Genomic DNA, 12,915 nt, shown 5'->3' with positions numbered 1-12,915 from the left:
TACTCGTCAACTTTTTGTTGATATATTATAATACATATTGCAGGTTGATAGACATGATGATGTTATGGAAGAAACAAGATTTAGGTGGACTTAGATACACACCAAGATTAAATTATTATTTTGATGTAATGTTTGAAAAAATGTTGTCTCTGTATGACATTTTTAGCCTTGCTATGAATTTGAATTTAAATTATATTGTCACAAAGTGTTATGATGTTTTGAGCAATTTGTTCGTCTCATCTCGATGTTTCCGCCATCGGTTGGGGTGTGACAGTGCAGGATTTGGTTTAGCAAGATCTCACACTCTGAAGCAATGGACCTTATAACATCTAGAAAGGTTCGTTATTCTGCAATTTAACTCTACCTTTTTTTGAAGATAAACATGTGTAGTTATTAGTGTTAAGTATGTCAAATATAATATATTTAAGATTATTTAAACCAACAAGAATGATTCTTTGATGCTATATTAATTTGATATTGTAGCTAACTGACTGTTTTAGTGTTAATAGATATAATGGTTATCTCAAAATAAACTTGAGTAGTAATGCTGGGATTGGCTAGCCTTCATGGTTAGAACAAAGGGTTACGAGGACATCATCGCCATATGCCCCTCAAGCCACTAATGTGGTCGAAGAGTCGATGCTTGGTTGTAAGTTTTACGTGATATTAATACAATTGTCTTAACATTTATGTCAACCAGTTCTCTGTGATTTTAGAAAGTCAAGTTTATTTTGTTATTATTCCCAGTTAAATGGATATTTTCGTCATTTTCCCTTAATTTCTTAGTTTAATTTTTGTTTGTTGTGTAGTTAGTTTGCAACGAGTTCAGTGGATGGAATAATCAACACTGTCTCTTCGAGTCACTTGACTGCACCACTGTTAAAGATGATTTTACCTTTGAGGTCTTGAGGATGGAAAGAGGGGTTGACAGAATATGAGAGTGGGCAATGTGTGTGATCTTTTGATTGTTTGAACCTGTTAATAATAGATATTATGAATCAAAGAGATGGAATTATATATATATAGGGTGGGGTTCGGCTACAAAATCCAATTTTCCTACAAAGTGTAGAAACTCATAAAACACCACAATTTCAGCCATAAAACACACTCAAAACCCACAAATAACAGAGTGAATATCACTAAAACACAATATCCAAACCCTAAAAGTCCATAAAAACTTCAAACACACCATTGTAGATCTATGAATATAAAACACAACAAGATGATCAATATAAAACACAATAATATTAGTTATTCAATAATCAAAGCCTTATCATCCAAAACACAACACAAAACCCACAAATATGACGTTTTAGTAATCTTCACTTTGTTATTTGTGGGTTTTGAGTGTGTTTTATGGTTGACATTATGGTGTTTTATGACTTTTTACACTTTGTAGGAAAAATAGACTTTGTAGCCCACTCCCACCCTATATATATATATATATATATGTATATATATATGGGCTGGTTAACGTACAAATGCGCTTATCGTACATTACGTACGCTACAATCTCAGCCGTCAGATCATCTTTCCGCATTGAAAATCGCATGTTGTTTTTTTGTAACAATTTCGCATGTTGGTTTTTTAACATGCGATTTCTTCAAAATTACCACATGCGAAATTGTTACAAAAACCAACATGCTATTTCATCAAAATTATCACATGCGAAATTGAATTACCACATGCGAAATTGTTACAAAAACCAACATGCTATTTCATCAAAATTATCACATGCGAAATTGAATTAACACATGCGAAAATGTTACAAAAAAACACCTGCTATTTCATCAAATTTATCACATGCGAAATTATTACAAAAAAAAAACAACTTGCGATTTTCATTGCGGGAAGATGATCTGACGGCTGAGATTGTAGCGTACGTAATGTACGATAATGGAATTTGTACAGTACCCTTTACCTATATATATATATATATATATATATACATATAGGGGACCGCTAAAATGAGGACCACCTCGAGTTGTAAGAACCGTGAGAACTACACCGTACGAGGCGAGGTGGCCCAAATTTTTTTTCATAGACGTTGATGCGTGTATTATAAACACATTTGTAAAAAAATCAGAAAAAATGTCGTGTGTGTAGTTTTGAGCACCACAAGTTTGTGTTTACAGGTACCGTAAATCCTACCGGAAAATTTACGGTACCCGTAAACATACACTTGTGGTGCTCAAAAACTTTTTTTTTGAATTTTTTTTTACAAATGTGTTTATAATACACGCATCTACGTTTGTGAAGAAAAAAAATTGTTCCACCTCGCCTCGTACGGTGTAGTTCTCACGGTTCTTACAACTCGAGGTGGTTCTCATTTTAGCGGACCCCTATATATATATATATATATATATATATATATAGAATTAGGTTCAAGAGTGAACACTAGTGTAGCTTGCGAACTGAGTGAACTAATCCTGGCCATACACGTGTGTAGATCAATGGCCAGGATTTGATGTTGAAATACACTAGTGTATTTTACGATTTGATGATGAGATCCAGGTCATACACGTGTGTAGATCAATGGCAAGGATTTGTTCACATAGTTCGCAAATGCACTAGTGTTCACTCTAGAACCCCACCCTATATATATATATATATGGAACCCATTAAGTCTAACTACTTTTCAAATTGATCTCTACCATTGGATCTTGCTGAAATTAAATCCTGACCATTTAAACTCACATTTTTAACTGCTATAATGTCAGTTCATGACAGTTTCCTAAGCTCCATGTTTTCCTGACCATGTTCTCCACAAATCACTCCTACAAATGTTTCCCAACCAGTTACAGGCAGTTATCGCCCCCCCCCCCCCCCCCCCATATCTTCCTCCCACCTCACCAAAAACTGCATATGCAACCTACGCTCATCATAATCCTTCCTTTTGTAGCAAAAATTGTGTTCAATCACCTTCATCCTCACTCTTATTTCTTACACAAAGCCCTAATTTTTTTTCTTCCTTCTCGAATTCACATATAAATTGGTGAAATTAGAAGGTTCGTCCATGTGATCACAATGCATTTAACATAAAAGAAGAGACGGATGTGAAATCAAGCAACGATGGTGGGTGGCCCAAATTTTGGAGGGTGGATTATGATGGAGGGCCACCCTCACTTTTTTCTTCATTCTAAAACATATATTACATGATGGAGGGTGGCCCAAATTTTGTTTGGGGTTTTCAGCAGGTGAACGCTCCTCCATAAATCGTACTCCATTGCTGGAAAGTATCAGGTGAACGCTTCAATCAAACGTGTTTTGGATTATCTGTGGAACCCAATTCGAGGTTCGTTTTAACTTTGTTTTTCATTGCTTTTGATTATCTGTTAATTAGAAAGCTTATAATCGGTAGAATTTGACTCAAGAGGTTACAAAACAGTTTCCAAGTGCAGTTCTATCAACCCCCACTACCCAAAATTGCGCTACACTTTTCTTATAGAAAACATACATCCAACACTCTGGTTCTCTAGACGCAGAAGGGGAAGAGCAAGATTCGAGAGCTGACTCTTCGAGAAATTAGCGACATTAAGGTATACTTTGATTGCATACACAGTTGATTAGGGAATAATATTGCTATTGTCCTTGTATGTCTGTTGTTTTAGCCATCACTATCATCTTCTTCAGCAGCAATTTCGTTAGCATGAAATTAGTTTATTCGATTGGCAGCAGGTGGCAACACATAGGTGAATCTATCCCTCTCTTGCTCTCTGATTTGGTTTTCTTTTCAAACTATATTCAAACCCTAATTTTGCTCTCTTAACCTCTGCTTCTAGACGCAAATTTTGATTTTAAATGGTCAGAAATTTATTTTAGAATGATCTAATGGTTGAGATTAGTCCAAAATCAGTTTTGTATTAAGGGGACATAAGAATATGTAATCGTCTCTGTTTTTATAATATATTGAAAACCGATGATTTCGCCAAAAAAAATGTAATTTTGCCCTCTTTCTCTAAATTTTGCAGGTAGAGCATCCACTTCAACTGTTATAAGGTAACAAATAATTTTTTCCATGTAATTTTTTATTTTTTTGTAAGTTGTTTGTTGTTGGGATTTGAAAATTTTACTGAAATACGAGGCGGGTGTGTTTTATTTCTATTTTTGATGATAGAAGGTACTTATGTTTGATATTGAGATATGCTATTGTATGATTTTGATGTGAAGACTCAGAAACTATGATAATGTAGTTAGATAATCAATAGATTAAAGCTACACAAAGTTGGATAATTTCCCTTTATCAAGATATTTGTAGACCTGCCTGTTCAAATATTATCAAAGCTGGATTAGGATTATTTCACTTTATAGACCTGTTTGTTCAAATATGATTACTTTTTGGATAAATCTGATGGTTATGTGTAGGGGTGTAAACGAGCCGGGCCGAGCCCGAGCTCGACCAGGCTCGAGCTCGGCTCGTTAGGTTTTTATGAAGCTCGAGCTCGGCTCGGTTCGAGCCTATTTCTTTGAGCTCGAGCTCGGCTCGCGAGTAAAACCCAAAGCTCGAGCTCGGCTCGAACTATTTTGAGAACAACCTTAAACGAGCTAAAAGCTCGGCTCGAGCTCACTTCAACATCGCTTAAACGAGCCAAAGCTCGGCTCGAGCTCGACTCATCAATGTTATCATCATTATTAATATATTATATATAAAAAAATTAAAATTTTGTATGGGCTCGTTTAGGCTCGCGAGCCTAAACAAGCTTTGTATTTCAGGCTCGGGCTCGGTAACAAAACGAGCATTATTTCAGGCTCGAGCTCGGGCTCGGGCTCGTTAAGACTCGGCTCGTTGGAGCTTTTAACCGAGCCGATCACGAGTAGCTCTCGAGCATCTAGGCTTGTTTACACCCCTAGTTATGTGCCTGGGATGTTTGATCTGATTTTAAATAATATGTTTGCTTTTGAATTTGACAACCGAGAAAAAGAATGGGCAATAATAAAAATTGTATGTTGAGTTTGATCCCAAACTTATGGTATCTTTCGTTTATAGTCCCATGTTTATATTAACAATAACTCAAAATTATTCTACTGTAAGACCACGAACAGTTTAGGTTTTGTACCAAAAGCTTTAAGTCCTTTTTCTTAATAATTCACAATTTAGTAACTGATTACACTTTGAATGTTTTTATCGTAGTTGATATAATTCAATTATAGAATTTGACAAAATTGTGGACCATCTTGCAACTGTAGATCGTGGGGTTAATGTTGTTTTATTTGAAAGAACTGAGAAAACACATGTAAGCTGCTTGGCTGCCTTCTTTTAAATTTATGTCATATTTATTCTTCTTGACTTACCATACATTAAAATTTTAAATTCTTCACTGAATTCAGTATTATAACATAAAACCGTATGAAATATGATCTTAGTTTTAAAAAGTGAGAGACACCCAAAAGCGACGAGGTCTAAAACTGAGGCGTGAAGTGCAAAAGCGGCAGGCTTTTCGTACCCAAGGCGCAAAGTGAGTATATAAAATATATTACAACAGTTTGATGCATAAAGACAACGTAAAAACACCCTAGGTACAAGAGGCGCGCTCCTCAGGTCAGAAAAGCCGTCCAAAATTGCTCTTTTTGGTGCTTCTTGTAAGAAGCACGCCTCGGGCTATTAAAGGCGCAAAGGCTTGCGCCTCGCGCGTCAGGCGCACTTTTTAAAACCCAGAATAGGATGTGGTGTTATAGAAGAGTTTAAGGAGGAATAGATTGTTTCCACAACCCACACCCTGAATTTCATTATATAACCGAATTCCAAAGTCATGAGCCAAAGGTATGCATTATCTCCATCTTTTTCTTGTAACAAAATTAGATTCCTTGTGGTTCGTTTCATGTGAATTAATTCTACTGTTGGTGCTTGTATCTTCGGTTTGACTATCTAAAAAGCTTGGAAATTGAGGAGAATATCAACTAGATCAGATGGTGTTACAGAACTAACTACGCTATGTTTTTGCTGTCCTTTGATTATAAAACTCTAAAATTCTTTAAGGTACGGGTTCTAGAAAAAAGGTCTGATAGTATTATAGTACTATTGTAATAGGTTGCCATATAATGTTTTTTTATATTATACACGGTCTAAGGTGGCATCATGGGGGTTGGGTGGGTCGCGTAACCTGTTAAAACGGATACTATTTTTTGGGTGGTTCCAAGCATGTTGGATCGGGTGAGTTGACCTGTGATTACAGAAACTATTATTAGTGTAATATTTTAATTTTTAATAGAATTATCTAAGACTTTCTTTGCATTGAAGGGTCGAAACTGGTTTTTTTTTTCTTTTGTGGATTAGATGGGTCGCGTAACCTTTCCCGATTGCAACACCAACACGTTGTGTGTTACCATCAGGTAAGTTTCTATGCTGTCCTTTTTCACAATATATAAGAGGTAGTAAAATGGGCAGGACTAACAAGGCCAGAAGGTGCAACTTTTTGTTACAGGTCAGGTCTAAACGAACGCTTTTTATGTGTGAATTTATTAAATTTCTTTGCAAATAATTACTATTTGGCACATTTCGTTTTAAGTTATATTTTTACGTGTTTGGCCCGTTTGAGATGAAACATAGCTTGAATTTACACTTCCATAAGTGAATGGGTCAAAGTTAGAAGACTGTTATATACTACATCAAGTAGAATGCCATGTAAAATATGATCATGTCACTAGCTTTTGAAGGTGACTCATATGTATTTTTCTAAAATAATCCAGGCATGGTTTGCAACAGGAGATGCAGGTTGTAATGGTGATGCCACATGGGGTTCAAGGTAAGAGTTTTGTTTGACATACTCATTCAAGATAATAATTGGTGCATATTGGAAAATGTAAAATGGTTACTGGTCCCTATTTTGGTGATTTAACAATTGGTGCATTTTGTTTTAAACAGGTCGGTGGTCATCACAGCCACGTAGACTTTGTATTCAAAAGACGAAATTTAAATATATACATGGATGGATGCTACACTTCATGAGCTAACTAATCTGGTATGCCAAATGATCCATATTTGGACAATTTAATGTGTGCTTTGTGGTAGAAAGTGTACTCCATGTTCTTTTTTGTTCCTTGAACACGCTATCCATTAAAAAACCCCACTTAGGATCAAGTGGGTTATGCATTATGTATGTATTAAAATATGGGAGTTCTTCATCAAAAGATAGTGCTGTTGTATGTATGTAATAAAATATGAAAGCACTTACTACTCCTTTTTGAAAGCACTTTTATTCTACTGATTTGCATGTAGATCTATGTTGGGTTAGAATGTTAGATCTCTACCTCAAAACGAACAATACCATACGGGCTACTTAAAAAGTTTCATGGCACCCTTATAGTGATGCTCATCTTAGAATTTTATCTTCTCGTTGTGTTTTCAGGTCTCAATCCAAATCAGCAGTTACGTAGGGTTGGGAACTAGCTCTACTCGATTGTCCACTTAATATAGATTATCTTTGTTTTGTTTGTTACGATGTCAACGTAACCCGTCCACTAGACGGATATTAAACTAGTTTAGTGTGTTAGATTTATATATTATTTGTTATTTAAAATATGTTCTGTTTTTTATAATCTAATTTTAATTAAACCTTAAAAATGTAGTCATTCGTTTAATAAAATGTGGTGTGAATGGTTTTCTAAAAACGTGTGTTTGCACATAATTTCAACCAGATATCACTATTTAAAATAGCAGTTCTCACTTTTTACGGTGAAAGGTAGTGACTACTTTTTATTATTTGTTTATACTGATTAACACAACGAGAAGATAAAGTTCTCACTTTATTTGTAAATCAGAGTTTAAATGCATCAACACACAAGATTTGTGAGAATAACTCATGACTATTTTAATATTCTAAACTAAAAATTACAATATCTATACACCTATCTATTCTTTCTAGTAAAATGTGGTATGCAAGGTTTTCTAAAAACAACCTGTGTTTGTATACGGGTTTCACTACTAGTATAGAAAAAAGAAAACAAATTTTGTGTTTACACTTAATTTTTGTCCATTATAACCAAAAAAAAAATCTATATGGGTCTAAACTCAATGCCTTCTATAATAAGCCCACTAAATGCCTTATGGTCACAAAAGTTCAAAGTCAAATCCATGATGACTGTAGTGGCAGCTTGGAATTCCCAAATTTTCACTTCAATCCATCCATCCTTCCTTTGGCGTGGAAGGCCGTTATATTTCGGCAAATTGAGTGGTTTGTGGGTGTTTTGACCAACCTTTGGTCTAATAATTGGGGTTTGAGGAGTAGTTAAATAGATATACCAAATAGTATATCCGGTGTCACATACTTTATCTTCGACTTTCACAGGACCCTCAAATCCATATTCGTCTTCTGGTAATTTGTAGACAAGGTAACATGCATATGTTGTTTCAGATGATACTAGTTGGGACCGGACTTCTGTTTTGATATTAATACACCAATTATCCACCCACTGAATGGCTTGTCTAAATCTGAGAGATGTTAGAAAATCATCTTACATGTAAAAGATTTGCAAAAAATAGTAATCTATATAAGAAATCTGAAAAGGGATATATTAAAGAACCTTGATTCAGGTAGTAACACTTTTTTTTTCCAACTCCATATGAGAGCCGCTGATAGCATGTGACATTTCTTCCCATTTTTGTCAAGAGAAAACCACTATATATCAAGCAACGAGTATATAGATATGTTTAGCAATTCAATATATAATTCTCCCCTCATGTGGAACCATATTCATAGGCTCCACCAACAACTACATATGGAAAACAGATAAATAGATTTGCAATTCAGTAATGGAAGTATGAAATTGTTGCTATCAAAGTTACCTTCCTGCCATCATTGGTTAAGAACCCTTCGCAAAGAATTGCGTACGCTTTTCTCTTCTTCTTCTTTTTCTTCTTCGCTGTCCATGGAAAATAATCAAAAATCCCTTTTTTTGACAACTTCATTATGTCTTCATAATCAGCTGGCAGTTTTTCTTCCCAATTTGCATCTGAATCTGAATCTAAATCTGAGATGGGTTGCTTGTCATCTATATGTTCCTCCTGTAGAACAACATAACCATATCAGACTTTGAATTTGTCACTAATATTTGATTGTGGCAGCTGGACAGTAAAAGAAAACTAAAAGATATAAATCAATTAATTAATGATGTACATGAATAATCAAATTTTAATTGGTAAACTTACATTCTCCAAGGGCTGGAATTCAATGCCTTCTACTTCTACTTTGAAGTAAGCACTATTATCGAAGCCCTCAAACAAAATCTGAAGATCAACTGTTATGTGGTCAGTAGTAAACTGATACAATTCACATGCCCACCATCCATCTTCTCTCTCATATGCAATGTATGAAATTGAACTCTCTCTCTCCCCTTGTAATCTGTATTTAAGGAATATAGGTTCACATCTTCTCTTCCCTTCTCTATAATATTTGAACACAAGGTTCACCGCGTATGTGATTCCTGGTGACAAGAACTGAGTTTTTGCATGTGTTCTCAATACGCCTCCAAACCAGTGGTAGGTGCCCACAGCAAATCTGCGTGAATAGCAACAAAGAATGATACATTGTAGGTGGCAAGTACTCTCAAAAGCTACAAACAGGAAAACTCACCTTGAATTATATTCAGATGAGAATCTGTGCCATTCTGCAAACACGACATCTGAACCCAAACATTCTGCAATAGATATCATCTCACAGTGTTCTCCCTTCTTATTCAATGAAAACCACTGTACGTACGTCCATTAAACAAGTTCAAGTTAGTTGATCGTGCATGTTAAAAGTTACATGTGATGGTAGCACTTGGAGGAGCATTGTCACTTAATGGGACGGTAAATGGCATGTGATATTCTATAATACAGACACAGAAGCTAATTACCGTTTTGCCGCTGTTACGGAGGATCCCTTTGGACTGAAACTTCATCGGTTCAATGTCAGATCTGTAGTTCAGAGGACATTGTTTGTTCCATTCACCTATAAACTCTTGATAATTGAGTAAATCTAGACTTCTCTCAAGTTCTGCCACAACCTCAGCCATCTTTGGCCGATCTTCATGAGATTCCTTCAAACATTGATACGCAATGTCTGAAAATATATCTAAAGTACTCTGCTCCAATGGTTGAATGGTCGGATCTTTGAAGATGATATCATTTAACTTGTTCTGTTCATAGCTCTTAATCCACGTGGTCACTAAGATCTCCTTAACATGATCTTTGCTATCAAGCGTATAGCATAATCTCCCACATAAAACTTCGAATAAGACCACACCAAAAGAGTATACATCCGACTTTTTCGTTAGGGTGTGTGTCATCGCATACTGTGGATCACAGTACCCGGGGTTACTTTCTGCAACTGTGACAATAACAGAGTTCTGCTCATTAGCGGGGCCCATTCTTGATAATCCAACGTCAGAAACTTTAGCATTCCATTGGTCATCAAGTAGGATGCTGGCGCTTTTTACAACATAGTGGATAAGTTTTTGGTGTCTCCCCCTTTGATCATGAAGGTACCTTAGCCCCTTTGCGGCATCCAAACATATCTTTAGACGTTGTGACCACGTGAGATGAGGGGAGTCCAAATAGCGGTCAAGGCTTCCACGAGACACATGCTCGTACACAAGGATCATCTCATCCCCTTGGTAACAAAATCCCAGAAGAGAGACAATATTTTCATGCCTGTAACAAGAAAGAATCCTGATCTTTTTCAAGAACTTCGGATCTATACGCTTAATAGCAGTCATGCTTCGGCCCTTAGAGTGAGACACTTCTCCTCTATAAACCTTCCCAAAAGCACCATCTCCAATATAGTTCTTCTCAACATTGAAGTGGTTGGTGGCTAATGTTATCTCTTCCAGCGGGATTTTAAGATCTTGAAATTGCTGCCAGAATACCAACATATTTGGGGATCAGATAATAGTTGCTAAATACAAATCAAGGGTGGGAAAGCAATTGCAAGCGCACAGCTTGACACGACGTCTGCAAACATTTTCATTTCAATTCGGTGGTGTATTTCAATTTTAATTCATTCCGCAATCTTATTTCTTTGGTGTTTAGAGTGAATCAACTGAATTCTTTCTCAAGAACGGTAAAGGGAAAAAAACACTTGAAGGAGAAAAATAAGATTTTTGCTATGCCTTTTAAAGAAGCTAGTGAAATTCCCAAATAAACTAACATCCTACAAACATAATGTACCTTCTGATATCGGAGTGCAGTCGCAAGTTCTGTCACAACCTCATCCATCCTTGGCCGATCTTTACGAGATTCATTCAAACATCGATATGCAATATCAGAAAAAAAATTTAAAGCACTCTGCTCCAGTGGTTGAATGGTTGTATCTTCAAAGATGATATCATTTAACTTCTTCTCTTTATAGCATTCAATCCACGTGCGCACTAAATTCTGCTGAACACGACCATTGCTATATGTACAACATAACCTCCCACATAAAACTTCGAATAAGACCACACCGAAAGAGTATACGTCTGACTCTTTTGTTAGGGTGTGCGTCATCGCATACTGCGGATCACAGTACCCAAGGGTACCTGCTGCCATGGTGACAATAACCGATTGCTGCTCGTTTGCGGGACCCATTATTGATAAATCCAAAGTCAGAGACTTTGCCATTCCAGTTGTCATCAAGTAGGATGTTGGCGCTTTTTACGTCACAGTGGATAAGTCTTTGGTGTGCCCCCCTTGGATCATGAAGGTACCTTAATCCCTCTGCTGCATCGAGGCATATCTTGAGACGCTGTAACCACGTAAGATGAGGGGAATTTAAATAGCGGTCAAGGCTTCCACGAGATGCATAGTCATATACCAGGATCATCTCATCCCCTTGGTAACAAAATCCCAGAAGAGAGATGAGATTTTCTTGGCTGTAACTGGAAAGCGTTGTGATCTCTTTCAAGAACTCGGGTATTCCTTGTCCATGCCTCCGATCCAGACGCTTGATAGCAACCATGCTTCGCCCCTTAGAGTGAGACAGTTCTCCTTTATAAACATTCCCAAAACCACCACGTCCAATACAGTTATCATCGTTGAAGTTGTCGGTGGCTGCTATTATATCTTCTAGTTGTATTTTAAGATGTTGAAACTGCTGTAAGAAAGTATCCATATTCGTGGATCAAGTAATAATTAAAAAAAAAATGAAATCAAGCAATTGCAAGTTCATAGATGTGTAAAGAACAGTCTCTAATATCTCTTTAAAACAGGGGAGTGAAAGATGGTTAAGACTGAGAGATACACAAGAATACAAGATTAATTTGCTATGAATACACCATGAAAAAGGTTGTCAAAATTGGTATCAACCAAGTAAATTAACATGTAATTAACATAAGAAACCCAACCCAAAGATCTTTGTTACCCTGGAAGTTTGATGATTACTACAAATACTGAGAAAGAACAGAACAAAATCACTCACAAAACTCTCAACTCTCACACACTAGGATTATCAACACGATAATCCCGAACACCGAATCTCAAAAACGGAAATCTCAGATTCAAGATGAATCTAAGATATGAAACCCTAGGTATTTTAGAGAGAGAAAACAGAGAGAAGAATGATAAATATGACTGAATAATAATAATGAACTGTCTCTCTATATGGCTGCCACAAGAGATGCTCTCCAAAGTTGTTATAACCGTACAGCCCAGTTCAGTGTTATAACCGCATAGCCCCAGTTCAGCAAACTCTTTTTTAAGCCCAACTGCATAGCCCAACTCTAGTCTCTTCCAGTTGTTCAGGCCATCAGCATGCATCATTTATTATGTAACATGAAACAAAGAACAAATATATAAGTTACAAAAATACTAAACTGAGAATAATAGACTTATAGGGGTGTGCATGGTTCGGTTCAGTTCAGGTTTTGGGCAAAGCCAAAACCAAAACCAAAATGTCGGTTTTTGGTTTTTTAAAACCGTTCGGTTTCGGTTTTTTCAGTTTTTATGTGAGTTCGGTTCGG

The 12,915-nt window shown here is 36.3% G+C and overlaps 1 protein-coding gene and 1 long non-coding RNA gene across 24 annotated transcripts; one reads left to right on the top strand and one right to left on the bottom strand.

Moving 5' to 3' along the window:
* Nucleotides 1-2,799: 2,799 nt before the first annotated feature.
* On the top strand, nt 2,800-7,608 carry LOC118485948. Of its 22 annotated transcripts, none has more exons than XR_004877672.1 (8): nt 2,800-3,295; nt 3,389-3,539; nt 3,612-3,692; nt 3,972-3,999; nt 5,132-5,234; nt 5,365-6,743; nt 6,863-6,959; nt 7,347-7,608. It is a non-coding gene; the product is annotated as an uncharacterized LOC118485948 (long non-coding RNA). The 22 variants fall into 22 exon arrangements; XR_004877681.1 differs by having other exon boundaries at nt 2,802-3,295; nt 5,188-5,234; XR_004877667.1 differs by having other exon boundaries at nt 5,132-6,743.
* Nucleotides 7,609-7,881: 273 nt separating this feature from the next.
* On the bottom strand, nt 7,882-12,529 carry LOC110899329. 2 transcript variants are annotated; one of them, XR_004877664.1, is made up of 7 exons: nt 11,147-12,529; nt 9,835-10,833; nt 9,570-9,685; nt 9,146-9,494; nt 8,783-9,001; nt 8,521-8,709; nt 7,882-8,428 (listed from the first exon to the last, which is right to left on the bottom strand). XR_004877664.1 is itself a non-coding variant. In XM_022146223.2 (7 exons), exons 1-7 carry the CDS (start codon nt 11,588-11,590, stop codon nt 7,993-7,995), a joined length of 2,658 nt encoding a protein of 885 aa, XP_022001915.1. In that variant the 5' UTR covers nt 11,591-12,528; the 3' UTR covers nt 7,882-7,992. The 2 variants fall into 2 exon arrangements, 1 of the variants encoding a protein (XP_022001915.1); XM_022146223.2 differs by having other exon boundaries at nt 8,521-8,615; nt 11,147-12,528.
* Between the last annotated feature and the right edge of the window lie 386 nt (nt 12,530-12,915).

Source organism: Helianthus annuus, chromosome 13 (assembly GCF_002127325.2).
Source record: "Helianthus annuus cultivar XRQ/B chromosome 13, HanXRQr2.0-SUNRISE, whole genome shotgun sequence".
In the NCBI taxonomy this organism is placed as follows: domain Eukaryota; kingdom Viridiplantae; phylum Streptophyta; class Magnoliopsida; order Asterales; family Asteraceae; genus Helianthus; species Helianthus annuus.
This window is presented reverse-complemented; position numbering and strand designations above follow the sequence as displayed.